This window comes from Leucopleurus acutus, assembly GCF_964270905.1.
Source record: "Leucopleurus acutus genome assembly, chromosome: 15".
Taxonomy (NCBI): domain Eukaryota; kingdom Metazoa; phylum Chordata; class Mammalia; order Artiodactyla; family Delphinidae; genus Leucopleurus; species Leucopleurus acutus.
Window position 1 is genome coordinate 2,092,302 of NC_139157.1, and position 26,938 is coordinate 2,119,239.

The following is a 26,938-nucleotide window of genomic DNA, read 5'->3' on the forward strand; positions in this document are numbered from 1 at the left end:
CCCTTTTCTCCACACCCTCTCCAGCATTTGTTGCTTGTAGATTTTCTGATGATGCCCATTCTAACTGGTGTGAGGTGATACCTCACTGTAGTTTTGATTTGCATTTCTCTAATAATTAGTGATGTTGAGCAGCTTTTCATGTGCTTCTTGGCCATCTGTATGTCTTCTTTGGAGAAATGTCTATTTAGGACTTCTGCCCATTTTTCGATTGGGTTGTTTGTTTCCTTAATATTGAGCTGCATGAGCTGCTTATATATTTTGGAGACTAATCCTTTGTCCGTTGATTCGTTTGCAAACATTTTCTCCCATTCTGAGGGTTGTCTTTTCATCTTGTTTGTAGTATCCTTTGCTGTGCAAAAGCTTTGAAGTTTCATTAGGTCCCATTTGTTTATTTTTGTTTTTATTTCCATTACTCTAGGAGGTGGATCCAAAAAAATCTTGCTGTGATTTATGTCATAGAGTGTTCTGCCTATGTTTTCCTCTAAGAGTTTTATAGTGTTCGGTCTTACATTTAGGTCTCTGGTCCATTTTGAGTTTATTTTTGAATGGTGTTACGGAGTGTGCTAATTTCATTCTTTTACATGTAGCTGTCCAGTTTTCCCAGCACCACTTATTGAAGAGACTGTCTTCTCCATTGTATATCCCTTGCCTCCTTTGTCATAGATTAGTTGACCATAGGTGCGTGGGTTTATCTCTGGGCTTTCTATCTTGTTCCACTGATCTATGTTTCTGTTTTTGTGCCAGTACCATATTGTCTTGATTACTGTAGCTTTGTAGTAGAGTCTGAAGTCAGGGAGTCTGATTCCTCCAGCTCCATTTCTTCCCCTAAGACTGCTTTGGCGATTCGGGGTCTTTTGTGTCTCCATAAAAATTTTAAGATTTCTTGTTCTAGTTCTGTGAAAAATGCCATTGGTAATTTGATAGGGATTGCACTGAATCTGTAGATTGCTTTGGGTAGTATAGTCATTTTCACAATATTGATTCTTCCAATCCAAGAACATGGTATATCTCTCCATCTGTTGGTATCATCTTTAATTTCTTTCATCAGTGTCTTACAGTTTTCTGCATACAGGTCTTTTGTCTCCCTAGGTAGGTTTATTCCTAGGTATTTTATTCTTTTTGTTGCAATGGTAAATGGGAGTGTTTCCTTAATTTCTCTTTCATATTTTTCATCATTAGTATATAGGAATGCAAGAGATTTCTGCACATTAATTTTGTATCCTGCAACTTTACCAAATTCATTGATTAGCTCTAGTAGTTTTCTGGTGGCATCTTTGGGATTCTCTACGTATAGTATCATGTCATCTGCAAACAGTGACAGTTTTACTTCTTCTTTTCCAATTTGTATTCCTTTTATTTCTTTTTCTTCTCTGATGGCCATGGCTAGGAGTTCCAAAACTATGTTGGATAACAGTGGTGAGAGTGGACATCCTTGTCTTGTTCTTGATGTTAAAGGAAATGCATTCAGTTTTTCACCATTGAGAAGGGTGTTTGCTGTGGTTTGTCATAGCATATATGGCCTTTATTATGTTGAGGTAGGTTCCCTCTGTGCCCACTTTCCGGAGAGTTTTTAATCATAAATGGGGTGCTGAATTTTGTCAAAAGCTTTTTCTGCATCTGTTGAGATGATCATATGGTTTTTATTCTTCAGTTTGTTAATATGGTGTATCACATTGATTGATTTGCGTATATTGAAGAATCCTTGCATCCCTGGGATAAATCCCACTTGATCGTGGTGTATGATCCTTTTAATGTGTTGTTGGATTCTGTTTGCTAGTATTTTGTTGAGGATTTTTGCATCTATATTCATCAGTGATGTTGGTCCATAATTTTCTTCTTTTGTAGTATCTTTGGTTTTGGTATCAGGGTGATGGTGGCCTCATAGAATCAGTTTGGAAGTGTTCCTTCCTCTGCAATTTTTTGGAAAAGTCTGAGAAGGATGGGTGTTAGCTCTTCTCTAAACGTTTGACAGAATTCATCCGTGAAGCCATCTGGTCCTGGACTTTTGTTTGTTGGAAGATTTTTAATCACAGTTTCAATTTCATTACTTGTGATTGGTCTGTTCACATTTTCCATTTCTTCCTGGTTCAGTCTCAGAAGGTTATACCTTACTGAGAATTTGTCCATTTCTTCCAGGTTGTCCATTTTATTGGCACAGAGTTGCTTGTAGCAGTCTCTTAGGATGCTTTTTATTTCTGCAGTGTCTGTTGTAACTTTTCCTTTTTCATTTCTTTCTTTCTTTTTTTTTTTTTTTGCAGTACATGGGCCTCCCACCGCTGCGGCCCCTCCCATTGCGGAGCACAGGCTCCGGAAGCACAGGCCCAGCAGCCATGGCTCACGGGCCCAGCCACTCCGCGGCATGTGGGATCTTCACGGACCGGGGCATGAACCCGTGTCCCCTGCATCGGCAGGTGGACTCCCAACCACTGCGCCACCAGGGAAGCCCTCCTTTTTCATTTCTAATTTTATTGATCTGAGTCCTCTCCCTGTTTTTCTTGATGAGTCTGGCTAATGCTTTATCAATTTTGTTTATCTTCTCAAAGAACCAACTTTCAGTCAGTGATCTTTGCTACTGTTTTCTTTGCTTCTGTTTCATTTATTTCTGCTCTGATCTTTATGATTTCTTTACTAAGAAATGGGTTTAGTTTGTTCTTCTTTCTCTAGTTCCTTTATGTGTAAGGCTAGATTGTTTATTTGCGATGTCTCTTGTTTCTTGAGGTAGGCTTGTATTGCTATAAACTTCCCTCTTAGAACTGCTTTTGCTGCATCCCATAGGTTTTGGATCGCTGTGTTTTCATTGTTATTTGTCTCTAGATATTTTCTGATTTCCTCTTTGATTTCTTCAGTGATCTCTTGGTTATTTAGTAACGTATTGTTTAGCCTCCATGTGTTTGTGTTTCTTATGTGTTTTTCCCTGTAATTGATTTCTAATCTCATAGCGTTGTGGTCAGAACACATGCTTGATGTGATTTCAATTTTCTTAAATTTACTGAGGCTTGATTTGTGACCCAAGATGTGATCTATCCTGGAGAATGTTCCATGTGCACTTGAGAAGAAAATGTAGTCTGCTGTTTTTGGATGGAATGTCCTATAAATATCAATTAAATCTATCTGGTCTATTGTGTCATTTAAAGCTTGTGTTTCCTTATTAATTTTCTGTTTGGATGATCTGTCCATTGGTGTAAGTCAGGTGTTAAAGTCCCCCACTATTACTGTTACTGTCAATTTCCTCTTTTACAGCCGTTAGCAGTTGCCTTATGTATTGAGATGCTCCTCTGTTGGGTGCATATTTACTTATAATTGTTACGTCTTCTTCTTGGATTGATCCCTTGATCATTATGTAGTGTCCTTCCTTGTCTCTTGTAACATTCTTTATTTTAAAGTCTATTTTATCTGATATGAGTATAGCTACTCCAGCTTTCTTTTGATTTCCATTTGCATGGAATATCTTCTTCCATCCCCTCACTTTCAGTCTGTATGTGTCCCTAGGTCTGAAGTGGGTCTCTTGTAGACAGCATATATATGGGTCTTGTTTTTGTATCCATTCAGCGAGCCTGTGTCTTTTGGTTGGAGCATTTAATCCATTCACGTTTAAGGTAACTATCAATATGTTTGTTCCTATTACCATTTTCTCAATTGTTTTGGATTTGTTTTTGTAGGTCCTTTTCTTCTCTTGTGTTTCCCACTTAGAGAAGTTCCTTTAGCATTTGTTGTAGAGCTGGTTTTGTGGTGCTGAATTCTCTCAGCTTCTGCTTGTCTGTAAAGCTTTTGATTTCTCCATCGAATCTGAATCCTTGTTGCATAAAGTAATCTTGGTTGTAGGTTCTTCCCTTTCATCACTTTAAATATGTCATGCCACTCCCTTCTGGCTTGTAGAGCTTCTGCTGAGAAATCAGCTGTTGACCTTATGGGAGTTCCCTTATATGTTATTTGTCATTCTTCCCGTGCTGCTTCCAATAATTTTTCTTTGTCTTTAATTTTTGCCAGTTTGAGTACTATGTGTCTCGGCATGTTTCTCCTTGGGTTTATCCTGTATGAGACTTGCTGCACTTCCTGGACTTGGGTGGCTATTTCCTTTCCCACGTTAGGGAAGTTTTCGACTATAATCTCTTCAAATATTTTCTCTGGTCCTTTCTCTCTCTCTTCTCCTTCTGGGACCCCTATAATGCGAACGCTCTTGCGTTCAATGTTGTCCCAGAGGTTTCTTAGGCTGTCTTCATTTCTTTTCATTCTTTTTTCTTTATTCTGTTCTGCAGCAGTGCATTCCACCATTCTGTCTTCCAGGTCACTCATCCGTTCATCTGCCTCAGTTATTCTGCTACTGATTCCTTCTAGCGTATTTTTCATTTCAGTTATTGTATTGTTCATCTCTGTTTGTTCTTTAATTCTTCTAGGTCTTTGTTAAACATTTCTTGTATCTTCTCCATCTTTGCCTCCATTCTTTTTCCCAGGTCCTGGATCATCTTCACTATCATTATTCTGAATTCTTTTTCTGGAACGTTGCCTATCTCCAGTTCATTTAGTTGTTTTTCTGGGGTTTTATCTTGTTCCTACATCTGGTACATAGCCCTCTGCCTTTTCATCTCGTCTATCTTCCTGTGAATGTGGTTTTAGTTCCACAGGCTGCAGGATTGCAGTTCTTCTTGCGTCTGCTGTCTGCCCTCTGGTGGATGAGGCTATCTAACAGGCTTGTGCAAGTTTCCTGGTGGGAGGGGCTGGTGGTGGGTAGAGCTGGATGTTTCCCTGGTGGGCGCAGCTCAGTAAAACTTTAATCCGCTTGTCTGCTGATGGGTGGGGCTGTGTTCCCTCCCTGTTGGTTTGGCCTGAGGCAACCCAACACTGCAGCCTACCTGGGCTCTGCGGTGGGGCTAATGGCGACTCTGGGAGGGCTCACGCCAAGGAGTACTTCCCAGAATTTCTGCTGCCAGTGTCCTTGTCCTCACGGTGAGCCAGAGCCACCCTATGCCTCTGCAGGAGACCCCCCAACACTAGCAGGCAGGTCCGGTTCAGTCTCCTGTGGGGTCACTGCTCCTTCCCCTGAGTCCCGATGCGCACACTGCTTTGTGTGTGCCCTCCAAGAGTGGAGTCTCTGTTTCCCCCAGTCCTGTCGAAGTCCTGCAATCAAATCCCACTAGCCTTCAACGTCTGATTCTCTGGGAATTCTTCCTCCTGTTGCCGGACCCCCAGGTTGGGAAGCCTGATGTGGGGCTCAGAACCTTCACTCTAGTGGGTGGACTTCTGTGGTGTAAGTGTTCTCCAGTCTGTGAGTCACCCACCCAGCAGTTATGGGATTTGATTTTATTGTGATTGCACCCCTCCTACCGCCTCATTGTGGCTTCTCCTTTGTCTTTGGATGTGGGGTATCTTTTTTGGGGAGTTCCAGTGTCTTCCTGTCGATGACTGTTCAGCAGTTAGTTGTGATTCCGGTGCTCTCGCAAGAGGGAGTGAGCGCACGTCCTTCTACTCCGCCATCTTGAACCAACCTCTGAACTCCTGCTGAAGGCAAAGTCTAGGAGGACTTGTAACAGCACTAATCTAGCAAAGACACTTAGAAGGGCAAAGTGACACTGATGAGAAGAGCTCACTGTTCAACTGAGGAGTTTTCTTAACATAACTGCAAACGAGAATTTTCATGAAAAGAAGCAATCACTGAAGCAGATTCTCACTCTGCTCACCAAAATAACACTTCCAACTTCTATTCCAGAACTGTCCACACTGAAAATAAACATTCCAAATATGTGGGATATTTAACTATAACACATATATATGAATAAACTAAAAAAGTACATTCTGGAATAAATTCTTTAGATAATTAATGGACTATGTTGTAGGCATGAACTCAAAGACAAAGATACAGATATATGAGAAAAAAGTGTTAGCTTCTGTAAATGAAAGCCTCAAAAACCACTGATTCTATTTTTATATATAACGTTATACTGTATCTTTTGAAGAAGATATTACCACTTCTAGACAAAATCAGAAACAGTAACAAATAAGAGGTTTTTTCAATCTAAGATATGGAATACAGAATCAACCTAAAACATACAATGGGGCCCCACAAATAACCTCAACTGATATGAGGCCAGGCAGACAGATCTGAGTTTCCGTCCTGAGATGAACAAGGAGGACAGTCTGCTGGAGCAAAGAAAGCAAAACACGGAAAGGAAGAAAAATCCAGATAATAATGATGACAGAACGATACAAACAGAAGAGCGCCTGACTCGTGTAGGTACGCACCCTAACAGAGTCTCCTCGGTTCAGAAGTAAAGTAGCGACCTTGAACTAAGTGCTGTCTTTACATCACCTACTTCAACCCTAACAGCAGCCCTATGAGGTGGGTGCCATTATCTCCCTGTCTTACAGATCCTCATGTGAGCCTTAGAAAAACAAAGGCACTTGACCATGATCACACCGCTAACACCAATGGGCCAGAATTCTTACTCAGGAAAATCTCAAACCAGAGGCCATACTTCTAACCACCATGTGAAGCTATCTCTGACCTTGTTGTATAAAAGAAGGCTGTAACCCTCCCCACTTTCAGCCACATGCAGACTAAGCAATCGGTAAGCATCCCACTACACGACAGATAACGCAAATGTGTCAGCGTTTTCTGACACACACTGAGTTTATAAAGAGAGGTCCAAAAGGGAAGGCCAGAAAAACCAGCACTGAAGCACTGGGCTACAATGGGGGTGGAGGGTCGGGGGAGTCCCATATTGCAAAGAAATTCTAATTAGACTAAATACCTGAACGTACAAAGTTCAACTGTAAAACGTTCAGAACAGAACATGGAGCATATTCATCAAACAAGAGGGAAGAGGTCTAACAAAAGTTTAAGGAGAAGACTGATGAACCCAACTACATTTTAAAGTTTTTAAGTCTACGTGATAAGACATTATAAACAATAAAAAACTATAAACAAAAATATATTGGCAAAATATATAATGTACAACAGATTAGTATTCAGGATTTGTAGGATTTCCTACAAATCAAGTAGAAAAATACAAACAGCTCACTGAAAAAGATAAGGACAAAATATATATAAATAGGTAATTCAAAGAGAAAATCAGAATGACCACAGACGTAAGAAAACATGTTCACTCAAGGAAATCAGGTTAATGTAAGTAATAATTATTATTTCATATATTCCAGCTTACAAAAACATCTGAATATACTGTGGACGTGAGGAATTCTGAGGTCTGAAATGTCAACTGGTGTAACCATCTCAAAGACCATCTCAAAGACCAATTTGGCAGAACCTGGTAAATTAGAAACTGTGTATGGCCTCTGACCGAGAAATTACACCTCTAGATATCCTCCTAAACACTGTCATTAGCACAGAAGGAAACACGGACAAGGGTGTTCTGTAAATCCTCCTTTGTAACACGGGACAGCTATGAACAACCTGATCGTCCCTAGACAGGAGCAGAGATAATGGACAGAGGAATACTACACAACAGTTCAAACACACAAACTATTCTCTACCGTCTTCAGGTCAGTAGTTATCTCTGGAGGCCGAAAGGGAGAAGGAACTATAACTACTAAGACCTTGAATTTTCTGAGCCTCATTCAACTGAAAGAGATGTAGGTAATAATAATAATACATCCCTTGTTGATTTGGGAATTAAATGGAGGGACAGGTTGGCTGTGCATCTAAACCACTGCTCGGCGTGTAGTATGTCAGAGGCGTGGCCGCGACAGTCACTCATACAGGAGATGGGCCGGGAGGCGCGCGGGACCCCCCAAAGCGCTACCCCCACGACAGAGGACCCCCCAGGATGCCAACTGTGGTAGAACCATGAACCTCCTAGCCAGAGCTCTTCAGGACAAGGGTTCCCTACAATTTTCCAGTGATAATTCTCCAGGAATGGAAATGGAAGGAGAGGGAAGGAACTGTCTAGAAGGGAGGACAAAATAAAAACCATCGCCACGGGTCAGATTCCAAAGCTGGGACACCAGCCAGTTCAAAGGCAAAGCTCACTTCACAGCAACGTTTCTACGCTGTATTAGAAATGTAAATATTAAGTAACACGGGAATAACAATCCATAATAAACGTTTCAAAAAGAAATGAAAACTGTAATTTAGTAACCAAAAAAGACTCAGAACAGACCTTAAGCCTAGGGGGTAGAACATTTTTATCTCCAGTTAAATCATCACCATCATCACCCCCTCCTCCTCTTCTTGTCCCGAACTCTAGGCGATGGGGGAAGAATAACAAACAAAACCGTCTCTGTTCTCACGGAACTTAGAATCGAACAGGAGGAGATCACAACAATGACAGATGGTGATACAAGAATTAAGTAAGGCAGAGGGACCAAAAGTCACTGGGGGATGTAAGTGGAAGGGGGACTTGAACAAAAGCTGAGCTGTAGGGAAGGAACATTCCCAGCAGAGAGAACGAGAGCAAGACCCCAAGCAGAAGCCTGGTGGGCACATCTGAGAAATGGCGAGACCACTGCTGCTAGAGCAGAATGAGACGGGAAAACACAGCATTAGACCTTCTCCGAAAACAGCATCGTGCTGGGCTTTGGAGGCTGAGCTACACTCTGAGTAACAGTAAAGCCACTTGAGAGCCTGAACAGAAAACTGTATTATTAACTTAAGGTTTAGAAGTGTATCTCTGCATGGGAAACAGACTGTGAGGGGGGCAAAGGTAGACAGTGGGAGGGGAAAAAAAAAGCAAGAGGTTACTGGAGCAGCCCAGGTGAGGGAGGAGGCCCTCCTGGACTGGGCCAGCAGCAGGCAGCGGGGATGCCGAGGACAGGCGAGACGATGATGATGCCTGGAAGGCAGAGCTGCCAGGTTCTGCCGCGGCTGATGGAACGGGAGGTCTGCGAGCTGGAACGGGGGCAAGGCTGGGGCGCAAGGTGAGAGCCAAGCGGAGGGCCAGCTGGTGCTCAGGTGGGGAGGCTGCAGGGGATGCAGGTGTGCGCGGAGTGGGGAGTCAGCACTGGGGCCGGACACGTCCCTTCTGGGCAGTGACCACACCTGCAGATACAAACTGGGCCGTGCCGGCACCTGAAGCCCTGAGGAGGAAAGAGCTCCTGTGGGGCAGAGGGGAGGTCACAGCCAGACCTGGGCGCTCCTCCCCGCGGCAAAGGAGAGCTGACCAGACCCGGAGGCCAAGTGCAGATGGAGTTGGGCGTGGGGGCAAGTCAGAGGGGCGCGAGGTGGTGACGCATCCGGCGGTTTGAAGGTCACTGGTTTGGGTGAGGTCGAGGGTTGAGCAACTTAGGGTGAAAAGCAATGACAAAGTTCTAAAATTTAACTTTCATCTTTAAAATCAGACAATTTAAACTGATAGCAAAGTACAGCTGTACTTCACGGTTTTCTTCTTTTATAGGTGGCTGTTCACATCAACCAAATAACCAAACCAGCAAAATAATCATGTAATTACTGACTGTCTTAACAAGGCAGAATCGCTCGGCAGAGTTAAACAACATTTGGTACACACACACACACACACACACACACGCAGTTCTAATGATGACTTTTACAATGAGTGATTCCCCCGAAAATGCCATTTACTAGGCATCCAATACGCTACCTCTCCCCCAAATCACATAGAAGATTCTAAAAGATAACACCAGGAAACAAAACCACCTGTTTTTTTTAATGCTAATCATCATTTTTTAACATATTAATTTCTTTACTGTGATATTTATAGAAATAACATAAATTTAAAAATACATACCATATCACTAAAAGAAATCAAATCAACGAGAAGTTTTAAGTAGTCAGATAACCTTAACTATTTACAACTAACAATAAAGCTAATTTCTGCAAAGCTCATGACTTAGTTTTGAACTTCTAAAGTTCATATTCTGGTTTTTGGAAAAGGTTTTAAGTTCATTTACTGCTAAAAAGGAAAAACATACCCCTAAAGTTCATTCTGAGAATCTTCTCAATATAGAAATAAATAAAATCATTAAAGTAAAATTAATTTAGCATTTTATAGTTATATTGAAAACTAGGGACATAAAGCAAAACTCCAAACTAGTTCAACATTTAAAGACCTTAGAAACAAACCTATCTATGTGTAAGCCTCCTTCTGATACTATAAAGTCTGGTGGTGGAGAGTTTAATAGAGTTGAGCCTGATCTAAGAAAAAAAGGCTGTCCACACGCTTACAAACTATGGTAATTACTAAATGTAAAAGGAAAGCGATAGAAGCTCTCAGCTGTAACTCGAGCTAAGATAGCGACAATTTTAAAAACAGGTGCTCCCTTGATCTTTTAGCTACTTTTCAAGTACATAAAAACAAAGAAAGAAATGAGCAGTAAAATACATTCACTTACGGATATAAAATTAGAAGACCAAAATGACTAAGTAAAAAAAATGTTTTTAATACAGGGTAAAACATCGATATGCATTTGTACAAATTGAAAAGATTAAAACAAACATCGCAACAGAGAAAGGGATACTTCACCTAAAAAGTATAATGGCCAGTGACTTCGTGAAAGACGCTCCACCTGAACAATGAACAAGGAAATGTGAAGTTTGAAACCGATGACCTTTTAACTGTCAGACTGAAAAAGGACTGGTTCTCAATATACAGCGTTAGGTAAAGGGTCATACCCACAACCATGGGGGTATGAACTGCAACAGCCTTTTAAGGTTAAGAATTTGGCAAAGTCTATCAAAATGTTCTGTGATGTAAATTCTGCTTCTGGAAATCTATTTTATAGAAATACGACTGCAGAAAGAGATGTTAGCAAAATGTTCACAGGAGCATTACCGAAACACTGTATTGCAGAGCGTGAATAGTATGACTAGTACGCGGAATATTAATTACATAGCTATCAAAAATTAAGAGAATTTGATAGGTGTTATAAAGGTGTCTATAGCTTCCTTCTGAGTAACAATAAGCCAGCTGCTGCTCACCCAGAAGGCCTTACTTCATTGTAATTCTTCCACAGCCACTATCGCAAGGAGGTTCTGCTCCTGGGGCCAGTCAGACACTGAACCGTCAACAAAATGTAACCACAGAAGGTTCCAACTAGAGATCACAGCTCTAGGTGAAAAGCAGCGGCGTTTTTCTGGAAAGAATCTATTCTTTCTTACAATGTGCTGTCAAGTCGTGAGTCTCTGCAATGAGCTACGCGTGTTTCAGAAATTCCCTCATTCCTAGAGTAAAAGCACGCCAGGCGCCTGTCTTCTTGCAGAGACCCCACAGCAACTCCGAGACACGCGTGGCGCAGGAGAGGAGGAGAGAAGGCGGCACAGGGGAAGCGCCACCAGGACACCAGCCCTCCCACGAGCCACCGCCCCGCGGTTCCCATGACCCAGCAACACCAGCAACATGTGCCCGTATCCACGCAAGCGCGCCGTCTACGGTCAATGTCTTAAGTAAATGTGCTGTGTCAGCTCCGCTCCACACCAACCTGCCCGCTAGACCTCAGGATAATGGTCCCACACTTAATTACAGGTCTTTTCTGAATTAAAGAAATAAGGAGGGCTTCCCTGGTGGCGCAGTGGTTGAGACTCCGCCTGCCAATGCAGGGGACACGGGTTCAAGCCCTGATCCAGGAAGATCCCACATGCCGCGGAGCAGCTAAGCCCGTGCGCCACAACCACTGAGCTTGCGCTCTAGAGCCCGCGAGCCACAACTACTGAGCCCGCACGCCTAGAGCCCGTGCTCCGCTACAAGAGAAGCCACCGCAATGAGAAGCCAGCCCACCGCAACGAAGAGCAGCCCCCGCTCACCGCAACTAGAGAAAGCCCGCACGCAGCTATGGAGACCCAACGCAGCCAAAAATAAATAAGTAAAATAAATAAATAAATAAAATAAATTTATTAAAAAGATATGTTTGTACATGTTAAAAAAAAATAAGTAGAGGATAGAGTCCAACGTTAAAATACTTACAACGCCAAGAAAGAAGAGCCAAATGGAGTCACCCGGGGGAAACCAGGGAAGGTGAAAATGCACAAATACCACTGCAAAGAAAAAGGGGAGGGCAAATAAAGTTTTCTGTGGGCCTGCAATGGGCAACTGGTTCTGGCAATTAGGAAACCAAGGCTACCTCGAGAAAAGCAGTTTAGCAGGCTAGGAGGATTGGAAGCAAGAAGGCAGGGACGAGATGAGTTACAAGGTGGCTGCAGATCACAGAACAGAAAGCTCAGCACGAGACACCTTCGCTCCAAACCTTCCCCCGGGCTGGACAGCAACATGCTCTTCTCCTGTACTGGACTTGGATGGCCTCCGGCTTTCCGTACGCTCGACCTCAGAGAGTTTGGTTCTCAAGCTTTCCGACCTAGGTCCTTTCTCTCCTGAGGCTCACCCAGCCTTGGCTACCTTCCAGCCACACCCTTCTCCCCCATCCCCTTCCTCTTAGCTGTCTATGTAGGAAACTTCTACCTGGACATTCATAAGCACCTCAAATTCAATACATCTCAAAGACAACCTTTTACTTCCCCACCCAAACCTAATCTACCACTTGTATTTTTTTTTAACTCCGCCTAAGGGTACCACCACCTACCTAGTAGCTAAGTACAAACCTGAGATGGTCCTGGACAACTTTTTCTCTTCAACAATCTCCTTGCCACTCTCCAAGTCCCAACTGTACCTCCTCAGGTTTCATCCTCTCCTTCCACGTGAACGGCGGCCTTGATCCCACAGACACACCTGCCGTAAACCCTGTCAGCCTCCTGCCTCCAGGGCCGCTCTCCCCTTGCCCCGTCGACTCTGACGCCAGCTAGGCCAGGTGCGCTCAACTGCAAACTTCATCGCCTTCTTTCATCTGCAGCGTTCTCACCTTGGCTTACAAGGCCCGCAAGAAACCAGCCCTGTTAACACCTGCAGCTCCATAGCCAGCAGCTGGCACCTTGGCCCAGACAGGCCAGCGGGCACACTCATACATCCAGACACACACGGACACACACTAGGCCATGCTGCAAAAACAAATGAACTCAAGAGCTCAGGGGCCACAACTCCAAAGTTCCATTTCTCTCTCGTGATCACTCTGTTCCACCAGGCTTCTTCATCAGCCCCAGCCTGGGACACACTAATTCATGGAGGAGGGAAGAGCAGTAACAGAAGCATGGATCTGGGACCTAAAGCTGCTGCTCAGAGTGGCGTGTCACTGGCCAAAGCAAGCCACGTGGTCAAGCCTGGTGCCAAGAAGGCAAAGCCCTACGATCCTCTTTCAGGGAGGAGCAGAAAGTACTGAGGAACAAGCCAGCCTGCAGGTCACCAACGCACCTGCATGTTCACGGGCGCAAAAAGAGATTCAACCAGATTGAATACTTTTAAATAAGTTTTCCACCTTTTCTACAAATTCCTCAGGACTCAGAGTAAACATTTCCTAAAATGAACTCAGTGAAGCTTTGCTGACCTGCCCTCTAGGGGAGGTGCAGAGCCCACGTGCTCCCCTGGTCCCCACGTGCTCCCCGGCCCCCAGGTGCTCCCCCGGCCTCCACACCTGTTTACTCTGCCCGCCCACGTGCTCCCCCGGCCTCCACACCTGTTTACTGTGCCCACCCACGTGCTCCCCGGGCCTCCACAGCTGTTTACTGTGCCCACCCACATGCTCCCCTGGCCCCTACGTGCTCCCCCGGCCTCCACACCTGTTTACTGTGCCCACCCACGTGCTCCCCCGGCCCCCACGTGCTCCCCTGGCTCCTCCAAACCAGCACACAGATGTCTCCCTTGATCACCGCCGCCCCACAGGTATCAGATGAACACATATTTGCTGCACCAGTAACGCTCTTTGCCAGGAACACCCTCCCCCGATCCACAGGGAAAATTCCCCATCATCTCAAGACCCATGTCAACAGTCTATAAGGAGGCCCCTGCCCCTCAGCATCCCCACGGAGCACTCACCACACTACTGCCGTGCCCTTCAGTCTACCTGCCACACTAGGATGGGCGCTACTTGAGAAAAGGATCAGGGGTCCACTAAGCTTTGCAGGCTCAGCACTTACGCAGCGACTGGCACGCAGCAGGTGACCACTGAGTGAGCGCCCATGGATATGCGGCGGCAGAGAGGGTCACGGGAACCGCGTGGGAGGGCCAGGGCTCTACCTCAGGCCCAGGCGCTGTCGGCACTGCGGGCCACAGCTTAAGTTTTCTTCTTAGGGCACAATGGGGCCATTATTCCGAGTCTTGTTTCCCTTCCCTCCCTCAGATAGAGCAGTTCAGCTTTCTCTCGTGTAGGCCCAGGCCCTATAAACAAAGCCTAAAACATGGAGGCACTCAATAAATATTAGTCTGAATGAATGAACACTGCACTAGCCTATGACAAACCCAGGAGAAGTGTTTAAATGCCATAGTTTTAACAGGGCTAAGCCACTGGAAAAAGAAACAAACACAAATATGCCACAGAAGCGATTTCTCACAGCACTCAGGCCCTGAAGGAAGTGCGCAACCATTTCCAAAATCTTTGCTCACACGTTCATAGAAGCAAACAAGAATGATCACTGTACTTAACAAAAAGTCTGTAATGTTTCTCAAGAATCGAGCTGTTGACGCCAATCCCATGCGTTTGTAACTACACTAAAGATAAAATGTCTACAAGCGTCATTACACCAATGAAATGGAAACATTCCTGAAGCACTGGAAACGTGTTCAGAAGCTGTGCAAACCACAAACAAGTAATATTTAATAGTTTAGGCGCCACTCAGTAAAAAAATTAATGATAACTTTAAAGTTAAATTATATTTTGCGCTAGAATAGGAACCACAGCATCTAAAGGCAAATGCAACATCAAACTGATACAAATAAGGAAAATATGATGGGTGACAACGTGAAGTTACATGCATCTAATCACCCTGTAACGCTAGTTTAGTGAGTACACTTAGTTCGCTGTCATCACAAATTGGGTATGCTAACGCGTGGTTCCCATAATCAAATACTCAGCCCTTGGCTCATAAAAGAAAAGTACACTTAACTTCCCACCGAGAAACTTCCTCCACGCTTTACTATTTCTTTCAAGAAGAGAAAACGTAGGCTCATGACAGAGAAGTTAAGTGAGTATGATCTCAAAGGTCCACTATACTGTTCTCCAAAACGGCCGTTTTTGCTTGTAATTCTCCCTTCCAGTTTGGGAAAGGCAAATATTTACTCAGTAGGCCTTAGTTAGAATCGTCAGTAACCAACAAGGAATTAGCTCTGGAAGACTCTGTTGAAACTCCAGTGTCACCTGGGGGGAAATTGCTAGGTAACATGTAAACAACACTTCATGAAGTTAAATTAACTGAGCCCCGGCAGTTTTGCTTGTCATTTCATTTGAGGCACAGACCAGGAAAGGGCCAGGGCCACAGCCAGATCCAGAGTAAAGTCTGGAAGAAAGGCAGTGAAGGAGGCCATCAAGAGGAAAGGGGACGAAGTGCACCAGTGTGGGCAGACGGCTGGACCCCAATCACCGCCCTGCTGCCAGAAGAGCGCCCCGAACCTCAGGGAGGCAGGGCCTACCTCTCCTTCCCTCGGGCACAGGAAGGCTATCAGCGAAGCTACCAAATTCTTGGTTACTGTGCAAGATACAAGGTATCCAAGAGTCTGCGTACAGTTAGAAAATAAAATACGGCTGCACCACGTTGACTACAAAACACAGAATCACCTGTCTCCAAGATAAAAGATATAATAGGGCTTTAAAAAGTCAAGATGAAAATCCATACACTCACGTATATATAAGACACGCACACGCATGCACGTAAGGTCTCACTGTGTCATGCCTGTGGTTCTTCCTTAAAATTAAGCTCCAAATTGTTCCGTTTCTAAATTGCAGTGATCTTAACTCTCCAAGTTCTCATCGTGGTTACAGGAAGGCTCTAGAGCCAGACTACCCGGGTTCCGATCACTGCTCCCAGCTTTACCAGTTCTATACCCTTGAGCAAGTTATTTGACCTCCCTGTGCCTTGGTTTCTTCAACCAAAATGAGACTCTAGCAAAAGTACCCACCTCGCAGGATTGCTGTAAAAACTAAGAGAGAATACATGCAAAGCATTTACACTAACGTCATGCGTACAGACACTATACATTCACGAAACGTTAAGTATTATAACTGTTATCAGAATAACCTACGAAGCTTTTAAAAACTGGATTCCTGACAGACCTGGCTGATTAGATAATCTAAATAACACGATGAATAACATAACATGATTCAGTACTGGTTAAAATGCAAATAATTAATAACCAAATGCAACTAAATATACATGTATACTTCAAGTGCTTCCGAATATTCTAAAATAAGCACACATAATCTCCATAATAGAAAAAAGCAAATGCATTAACTCCTTGATGTCTAACAACATTTTCAAGAATACACTTCAAAAGTAAACCATAAAAGAACATCATAAAGGTTTTTTAGTGCTTTTCCAGATTTACTGGTCTTAATTTTACCGTCCCTGATATTCCCAAAATAACAATTTCATGAAGGTAATAAAAAATTATTTTTAAAACCCGAAATCAACAAGTTTGGCACAAAAACACCTTAACTGTACTATGAACTCAACAAGGTCACCTTTGCCAAGCTAGAATGAAAAACGCATTTCAAAATATTCGAGGTCCTAAATATGAAATGTGGTGAAAACACTGTCCCTGGCGCTCTGGGCAGGCTCCTCCTCTGAAGAAGCAGAGCTCAGCTGATCTACAAAGGAATCATTCACAAATTCCCTTATTCAGCAATTCAGATTTATCATCTGTATTTTATTACTCTGGTAAATTAATACAAGATGTCTATTAATAAACATGTCTCACTAAGTGGTTAAAAACAGTGCACCATCAAAATAATTTAGTAATACTATCAGTAGAAAGGAAATGGTCACCAAAGTTTCAAAATGAACTTACACCTAGCCATGAATGAAGAACACAACATATCTGCTGCAAAAAAAGCTGCCACTGAGTAGCTACATTAATCTTAAGTGTTGCTAACCTTTAACATAAATTCAGTATTCTAATATTTTGTTTTTACCATATGCATTTTAAAAAGTAATATGTTCACCTATTATTTATAAGCATTACAATTCCATATCGTGCATGGCGAGCTTTAAAATATAAATACTACCTGTGTTGTCTGTCTCTCTCTCGGGAGATATATTAAAGCTAAGGGAAAATACAAACTGTTTGTTGGTTAAAAACAGTAGGAAAAAAACATCTTTATGGGATTCCCTGGTGGCACAGTGGTTAAGAATCCACCTGCCAATGCAGGGGACATAGGTTCGAGCCCTGGTGCGGGAAGATCCCACGTGCCGTGGAGCAAGTAAGCCCGTGAGCCACAACTACTGAGCCTGCGCTCTAGAGCCCGCGAGCCACAACTACTGAGCCTGCGAGCCACAACTACTGAGCCCGCAAGCCACAACTACTGAAGCGCGCGTGCCTAGAGCCCGTGCTCTGCAACAAATGAAGCCACCGCAATGAGAAGCCCTGCACGGCAACGAAGAGTAGCCCCCGCTCGCCACAACCAGAGAAAGCCCGCGCGCAGCAACGAAGACCCGATGCAGCCAAATATAAATAGATAAAATAAAATTTAAAAACAACAACAACAAAAAGAAAACATCCTTACACAGCAGTGGTTGTCATAATGCAGAGCTGATGTTTGGGAAGGAGAGACTGGAAAGGGCAGACAAGCACCTGAAGACGTGAGCCCACATCAACGACACACCCACCAACCACGCTACCTGCCACTGTTCCGGCCCAGGAGGGAGTGGCCCAGGTCACAGCCTGAATGAATCAGAGTAATAAAACTTCACAGTCACTGCTTTAGCTAGGTTATGGCCAGTACCCTTCAACAGCAAAAATGTAAAAATGCTTGCATCTTATTACTGATAACTAAGAATTAAAATAGGTATTTATAAACAAAAATTAAGCCAATATATATGTCAAATAAATTAATATATGTTAAAATATACCTTTCTATCATAATGAGTCTTATGTTCACACTTTAAATGTTCCATGTTAATTTTATAGCCCTAGTTGGAAAACACCATGAATACAGACTTTAATATCCACCTGAGAATATATTTTAAAAATCAGCCCAAAGCAAAACTCTTAAAAGCAATCACTAAGTATTCTAGGTAGCAGCTCACAAACTGTAGTCCAGGAATCCCTGCGGTCCCCACTCAGATCCTCTCAGGTCAACTGGGAGGTCAAAACTCTTTTCCTACGAATACTCAGGCAGTATCAGCCTCTCTCACCACGTTGGCATTTAAACTGACGGTAAAAAGTAATGACAGGTAAATCGGATGGCACGTTACCACAAGTCGAGGCAGCAGCAGCAAACTGGACTAATGGCCCACGTATTTCGCACTGCTATTCATTCACACCTAAAACAAAGGCCAGTTTCACTTGGACTCTTGAGTATATCTGTTCAATATTCTATTTGCCAAAATACGAAGTGCACATAGAGAATTCCATTTATCAGAGTCCCATGGCTCTCTCAGGAAAAAGCGCGTGTGCGACCGCGCGAACGTTGTGAGCTGAGCAAGCCGCCTGTTTCACGGAACACCACTCCCACCTGGAAGAGCTGCTGACAAACCAGTCATTCGGATGTGGATGCGGGGCCTTTCCTCAGAAACAAACGGAGCGAGAGCCCCTTCCTTCAAGTGCTGCTGTGGCAGGGCTGCCGGCAATAGAATCTGAGCTTTGACAGAAAACTAGGCGTTTTGAAAATGTGTCTCCACCACTGAGCTTGAGAGCTTCCCAATACTTAAGAGTTTTCTAGTCAGTGATGATATTAACAATGGGATAGTTTTATATTGTTTAAAGAAATGTATCAACATGTGGAAAATCCACATAGCTCAGCGAACCAGTATTTTCCAAACGGTCAGTGCATGGCGGCACAAAACCACGCATGCGTACAAGATCCATTCCAAGTGCAAAACAGACAAATGGATCTTAATGTAACAGAATATGAAAAATACTTAAAACAATCTTCCAAAGGAGAATTGTGTACCAGAAATGAAAATACTTAGGTTCAAACCAGAAATCTTCATATAACTGATTCTTACTTTTATTACCATTGTCTCTTAAAAATAATCACCCCAATAATCCCCCCAAGTACTTGCCAACACAAAAATGCATTAAAGTGAAAAATCTAATGTAACATAAACTAAGAACCCATTAAGGAGCGCATGTAAAATCATGGTATATCGTAAACTTATGTCAAACCACGGTAGATTTCACAAGCATTTCTCTACAAGTCTGGAGCACTCAGAAATTTATTCAGATAACATCAATACCTACCTAAAAATAACGTATTTCAAAGACACCTTCCCAAGGTACACATTTTATACCAAGTATGAATACAGGAAGAGTCACGCATGTTAAGAATACACTGGTTTTTAAACATCTGATCGTGTCCAACGGTGACTGTATTGCTGCTCACGTTTCATTTTCTCTACTCAACATATGGAACTAGACCAGATTCAAAGCAAAAGGGGAGAAAACTGGCAACCTCCAGCCTCAGTACCAAAAGCTGGTAACAGCAGCACAAAAAGAAATTATAAGATAGAAATTCTGTTAGTTCTCCCGCAAAAATCAGGAAATAGAAAGTATAATAAGTAAGTCACCATGGAAAGTACCACTATTAGCAAACAAGGGTAAAGAGAAGGTACATTGTTGGGGCTTCCCTGGTGGCGCAGCGGTTGAGAGTCTGCCTGCCGATGCAGGGGACACGGGTTCGTGCCCCGGTCCGGGAAGATGCCACATACCGTGGAGCGGCTGGGCCCGTGAGCCATGGCCACTGAGCCTGCGCGTCAGGAGCCTGTGCTCTGCGGCGGGAGAGGCCACGACAGTGAGAGGCCTGCGTACCGCAAAAAAAAAAAAAAAAAAGAGAGAGAGGGTACATTCTTTAAAGGAACAAATGGTTTAAATTTGCCAAAACCAAAGTCTGATTTTCCTTTAACAGAACATGTGTGAAATCAAGCAACAGAGAACTGTAAGCTATGATTCAGAATAAAACACACCAGCTAGACTGCTCTTAACCAATAAAATACCCAAACAATAGTAACGAATGAGCATTTTTTTTCTTGGGTCCTATTTTTGAGGGTCAAACTCTCTTCTACTCTGAATAACAGTGAAACTCTCAGGGGGAGTTTTAGGAAGCTAGGCGAGACTTCTCCTTTGGAAGCACCTGTCCCACTGTTTGTACTGCCCGACAGCAGCAGAACCAGATTCAACAGTGACATGTCCTCCTCCAGTTTACTCCGTCCAACCGAAATAGAAAATGGCTTTCTTTAAAAACACAAAGAAGTGAATGATCCTGTCCAGCGTGCCGAGATCAAATGGGCACGAACAGCACTAGTAAAGTCAGGGAATGGAAAAAACAAACAATTTAAGCAAGTTCATCTTGTTCACGCCGAAGAGTGAACCTCCCTCACGCCTGTCATCCTGGTGTGATCAGTCGTCACAACAATGCTCCACAGGTCAACCCAACTATGATGCAGTGACCGCCCTGAGAAAGCAAAGCATGCTGTGTGTATCCAACCTAAAAACACGACGACGCAAACAACAGCGACAGAAGGTCACACTTTACTTTCTGTAAGTGACACAACTGACTTTTTCCTTAACATTAAACTTCTTTTGAGTCAAAACACAGAAATTTTGGCTATTTTCCAGTCATCGTAAACTATTCAATCTCGGTTCCTGTAAATAATTTCATTCATGACACACAATTGTAAAACTGCCAGTATAAAATCCAAATTATCCATATTGTTTGAGATCCACTGATACTGGGAAAATACTTTCCTGGCTTCCATGTGAACTACTGATACTTCTCTATGTACTTACTTTAACTTTATAAAGCACGTTCACTTTCTGAATTACATGTATTATGGTTCTGGTCAATCACCTATGCCAAAATGATAAGTGAGCTTTTATATTTTTATTGTTGTAGAACAAAATCTCAACCAGATGACTTGAGACAGACAAGCCAATACCCCCCCCCCCACCAGCCCTCAGCCTGCTTTATTTAGACCCCATCCATGACCCCAAATACAAGGAAAAGCTCCAGCTCGTGCACAGCTCCTGCATAAAGATGGTCCACCTTGACAGCACGCCCACACCTACCGTCACCTCATACCTGTGGGGCCCTGACTGGGAGCCACCAATGGATTCCCAGGGCCTGCCAGCCTGTCACTGTCAGCCAACGCCTGGGACACGCCCAGACCTGGTAAGTGGGGTCTGTGGGATCTGGCTCACTGCTTAGTATCTAACTTACAAACATAAGTATAGGTCACCGTCCTAGGCATCGTCAAGGTGAACGAGCCTATCCGAAATACAGCCAGCTAGGAAGCTAATAGCAACAGCAAAATTCTGGACCAAAATCAACAGACTCTACCTAACCTGAAAATAATGTTCAATTAAGAGGTCAGTTTAGTTTCCATAAATATTATTCATATATACATTTTATGTATAATAAAGGAAAGCAAGCTAATATCAAAATAACTGCTATATTATTTATTAGCATTTTCTGATATTACACCCAAGTTCAAGTCTGGTAAAACTGTTTATAAACAAATTAATCTACGCCACCAGAATAATGACCAACCACTAATAATAATGCTTTATACACTACAACTGCTCAATTAAATCCTTAATGACATAACCCTAAACCTTGTTCTCTTAAACACCCCACCAACTTGGTACCATATCCTGATCTTCTGCAAATCAAATTTTTTCATGAATATGAAAGAACCACTTTTGCTATTCTACTATTAACCACAATCAAAAATTGATAGTTCTAGAAAAGCCTACACTTACAACACTTACATTCCATTAAGTCTATAAATTGCATAAAGTAAAATTATTTTTCATTGTCAGGAGCACAGCAAAGTGAAGCTAGTCAAGATGCCGCTTCAGTTACAAGGTAAGGAAACAACGTGACACAGAGCCTGGATCTCATACCCACAAGCACACACCCACAAACATAAACTGCAACCAATTATTACAGGAAAAAAAAGTAAAGTTTTTTTTTTTTGCGGTACGCGGGCCTCTCACTGTGTGTCCTCTCCCATTGCGGAGCACAGGCTCCGGACGCGCAGGCTTAGTGGCCATGGCTCACGGGCCCAGCTGCTCCGTGGCATGTGGGATCTTCCCAGACCGGGGCACGAACCCGTGTCCCCTGCATCCCCTGCATCGGCAGGTGAACTCTCAACCACTGCGCCACCAGGGAAGCCCTAAAGATATTTTTAAAAGGAGCAGAGATACCTATAAATACTAAAAACACATCACTGGCAACTGCCTATCTCATTATACATTACTCACCGGAAATACAGACCTTCTAACGTACCAACGTTTAATAATACAACTGTTGTTTTCAAACTAGTTTCAAATATAGTTAAGTTGTATGATAAAGCATAGTTACAACCTAAGCATTAGTCTGAAATAGAGACTTAGCTCTAAATTATGCAATTACCACTGCTTCACCTGAAGACCGCCTACTCCACCTCCGCTGACAAACTTCAAGTTATTGTTTACACACACCTCTGGGTAACATGAATCACCACATTACTTCTCAAGATTAATCAGAATATTAAAATAGAACATATTTACCTTTAATAAAGAATATATGGGTATCCACACAAATTCTAGGTTACTTTTTTCCCAGCAATGCAAAATAAAGGCAATGAATTCAATAAGTAATAAAACAAATGACTTTAAGAAATGTCTCATGAAGTGGTCAACTACCTAGCATGGTTTTTGCATTTAGGTGTAAACTTTATGCAAAAGAATAAGACTTGAAAAGATAAATCTTTAAGATCCTAAAAGACAATTTCACTAAGTTTTAAAAAAAGCATGGATCTTATTTTGTCAAGAATAAAGGTGCACACGAAGGAAGGCATATTCAGTATTCTTTCCGCAAAATATTTACTGAGCACCTACCATGTGACAGCCATAAAACTGTTTAAAACAATAAAACTCTAAGCTCCTGCCTTCATGCAATCAGAGAGGGATTCAGACAAACCAACGGCTATAATAACAAAATTTGGATAAGTTAAACAACAGAACACCAAAAAACAACACGGAGACCTTTGGGTAACTAGAGAAGCCCTCTTCTGAGGAGGTAATGAGATTAGGAACAAGAACTCTGCCATAATAAATAATCAGAAATCCCTAAAGGAAATAAAGACTTAACATCAAAAATAAGAAAAGGACAGACAGGACTAAAAAGCTCTTAGAAGCATTTATTATGAGTTATAGTTTCCCATAGTAATCAAGGTATTAATTCAGCTTAATATCAATCTCCTGGTGAGAAAACATCAACTTTAAGTTTAGATCATCAACTCTCATTTTAAATTCCAAAAGGACCTGGGATCCAGAGTGAGGAAGGGGTTGAAAAATACACAATGATAAAATATAACTTGCTTTTTCTTTGGAAGCCCTTTAACACACAAAGGTGAATATGAAGCAAACTTAACCAAGTTGATTTTAAAACATATTCTAATGTTCTTTAAAAGTGAATGTAACGCAAAAAGCCAAGTTTATCATCTTCCTAAACACAGACACCCCAGATCAGTGGTTATCCAAGGCTGCCTGAAACCAATCACAGATGATCTATAGTTATATAATTTGATAACAGATATTGATACTGTAACCCCCAAAAAAGCAATCAAAAGAAAACCAACCACAACTAAACTCTCATATATGTACATAAGAAAAGATTATCCAAATATATACATATAAGGCTTAAATCATATTCCTACAAATCAAATTCTGCAGTAAATTTGCTCAACATTTACTGACCATAATAAAGGCCAATATAATGGTTACATTCTTGTAGAAAACTAAGAACAATGACTTGTGATGGACAAATACAGTAACAATTCATTATTTCTCAGATAGTAAAAAACTGCAGACGACAAAGTTTAGATAAAGCAAATCGAAACTGCTGGCCTTGAAATAGTGATTTAGAGAATTATTAACTTTAGTTTTTACCTACATCATAATGAAAAATACATGCTAAATGCGAAGCTTAAACTTCCAAGACCACAATAAACTTAATAGTATGCAAAGGTTCTCCAGAAAACAAAAAGTAAAGTGTGAACTAGGTATTAGATAATATAAGAGCTAAGAAAATAACATACAGGTATTTTAAAAAACCAACTTATTTCATTATGAAGAGCTTTCTAACATAATCCTGGAGAATCATTTCTAAAAACTGAAATGTTCAGATATACGTGGGGAGGAAAAACTACTAAATGAAATATATAATCATTCCCCAGAAATGTCCTTTAACTTTTGCTTTGCTTCAACACGTGTGCACAGCAACTTCTCACCCACAGAATAACTAGGAAAAGAGTAGCTCTCCAAATGAGAGGCCAGTTTTACTTTAATAACTACTCGTATACCTAAAAAAACAGAGAAAAAGTTTCAATCGAGTGCTTAAAAATAGAATTAATAAAATCAATTAACTCTAATCTGTTTTTGACTCAGGATTTTTTGAAATGCAATTTAAAATCCCAAAGAGTAAACTGAATTACCTATTACTAAACTGAAAAAATATTCCTTTTCACAACCAGACTTGGGAAATCTCCGAAAAAAAAAATATATATAAATAGGTCCATTCAAACAGAAAAAAACAACTATCTACCAAAACAATATTTTACATCCGAATTTTTAAAGCCAGAGATAAGAAAAATGAACTCATTATTCTGAAAGACAACATAATCCTGAAGGCCAAATTACTGCGGTCACCTTTCAAAAGATGTGCTAATAAGCCTATGAACACTTAACTACATATTATCAATTTGCTTACTAGCACCTAACCCATAAAATCATTAGAGAAGATGAGCTGTGAATCAGGAGTCACCCAGTATCGGTGTTCAAATTGGCAACCTGAACCTAATAATTTATATTAGTATTCAACTAAGGAGTAAGATCAATGGCTCTGCCCAGGAAGACAGAAGAAACGGATCTTTCCCACCACAGGCAAAATCAAGACGCTGAAAAGGTGAAGGTCAAGTTTACTCAGAAATATAAACTGGAGTTTAATGATAGGGATTAAATTTCATGAGAATGTTCAAATTTGCCAAACAGTATTGCTGCCCAAAAGCTGGCATTTTAGTAGATAATACTAACTTTGAACTACCTACTACAACAAATCAGAAACAGATGCTATTAAAATAATTTCCTAAGAGGACGTAAATCCTCTGTAAGGTGTATTTCGTGTGGCTAAAGTCTGTGCAACTACAGCCCGAGAAGCAAGCACAGCTCTGAGCGCTAGCTGGGATGAATAGGTTTTCAGGGTCCCTCCCTGACCCTCACCTCCACTCCCATCCCCCACCTCCCCCAGACCGGCGGATGGGGACCAAACCTATTTTTTTTGTTGTTTTTTTAACTGTTGGGAACTCTTTCAGCAGCTTTGCTATAAACAACTACCATTGTCCCAGGCCGAGAGCAAGAGAGATTTCCTCCTTTTCCAGGAGCACGCCCAGGACCAGCCACCACCCCCCCCCCGCCCAGCCCCTCCCCCAGTCCCTCCCCCTCCCTCGATCTCCCCCCCCGTCCGGGCCCCCTCCCCCAGCCCAGCCCCCCTCCCCCTCCCTCGATCGTCCCCCCCCCCCACCCCAGGTCCTCTGCCCCACCCCCTCCCTCGATCTTCCCCCCGCCCGGTCCGGGCCCCCTCCCCCAGCCCAGGTCTCCTCACCCCCTCCCCCTCCCCCGCTCCAGCCTGGGTCACCGCGGACGCGCGCACGGCCGGCGCGGGGAGGGGCGCCCTCCCGTCCACCTGAGCGCAGGCAGCGAATGGGAGGAAACCTTCTTTCCACGGGAGTTCAATTCCGGGCCGCGTTATCAGCAGAGCCGCACAATTGGAACAACTATCCCGATATTTACTTTACGCTCCCGGCCGCCAACCCCCAAGTTCCAAACCCACCGCGGCGGCCGCGGTCACATGCTCGCGCGTCCCGGTGACAAAGGTCCGCGGGCCCGGGCCGAGCGCCGCGACCCCGGCTGCGGGCGGGGAGACCCGCGAAACACGTCCCCGCCACGCCCGCCTCCCCCGCCCCCCGCCGGGGCACAGGTGACCGCGCTCCGCCCGCGCCCGGCGCGGCCACCCCGGGTCCGGGGGCGCGGCCGGCGCGGGAGGGGGTCCCGGAGGGCGGAAGGGCGTCGCCGGGGAGGGGGGGACCCCGGCCGGCTGCGTACCTCGGTGGGCTGGCTGATCTCGAACAGGTCCAGCCGGTTGGCGTTCCAGTGCTGGATGATGTCGGCCAGCTTCCGCCGCTCCTCGTCGCGGCCGCCCGCCGACATCCTCCGGCCGCGCTCGCCCGCCCGCCCGGGCCGCCGCGGGGTCGGGGCCGGGTCGGGGTCGGGCGGGGGGCCACGCGCCTAGGTCTGCGGGCCCGGCTCGGGGCTCGGCCCCGCCGGCCGGCGCCCCGCGCTCCCGGCTCCCGGCTCCGCGCGCCCGGATCCGCGCTCCCGGATCCGCGGCCGCGTCCGGCCGCCTCAGCTCTCGAGCTCTCGGGCTCCGCGGGCTCCTCAACCGCCTCCACCGGCCCCGCTCCCCGCCACAGCCGCCTGCCCGCCCCGCGTCAGCCCGCCGGCCGGTGTGTGCCCCGAGCGCCCGCCCGCACGCGCCGCCGCCCCGCCCGCCGTGCGCGCCCCCGCGCCCGCGCGCCCGCGCCCGCACCTCCGGCCTCCGCTAGGTGATGCTGCGCCCGCCTGCGCGCCGCGCCGCCCGCCGGGCGGGGCTGGGTTCCGACGGTCGGTACCGGGTCCGACTGGTGAGCCAGGTTCGGACCGTATCGGGTTCGAGCGGACGGTACCGGGTCAGACGGGCAGGCGGCCGGGTTCGGACGGTACCGGGTTCAGACGGGCGGTACCAGGTCCGACCGGTGGGCGGGGTTCGGATGGGCGGTACTGGTCCGACTAGGGGGCCAGGTTCGGACGGTGGGTTCAGACGGGCGGGCTGGGTTCGTATGGTACCGTGTGGGGACGGGTGGTATCGGATCCAGCTAGTGGGCGGAGTTCGGACGGGCGCTGCCGGGTCAGACGAGCGG

At 44.2% G+C, this 26,938-nt stretch overlaps 1 protein-coding gene across 5 annotated transcripts in view; it reads right to left on the reverse strand.

The window, feature by feature from the left end:
- Positions 1 to 26,474, reverse strand: part of AFDN (afadin, adherens junction formation factor) — a 139,548-nt gene extending 113,074 nt beyond the window's left edge. For all 5 annotated transcript variants that reach the window (XM_082855432.1, XM_082855435.1, XM_082855433.1 and 2 more), the window contains exon 1: positions 26,085 to 26,474. In XM_082855432.1, coding sequence (XP_082711558.1) covers positions 26,085 to 26,189 — 105 coding nt within the window. In that variant the 5' untranslated portion in view covers positions 26,190 to 26,474. The remainder of the gene's footprint in view (positions 1 to 26,084) is intronic.
- Positions 26,475 to 26,938: the final 464 nt, after the last annotated feature.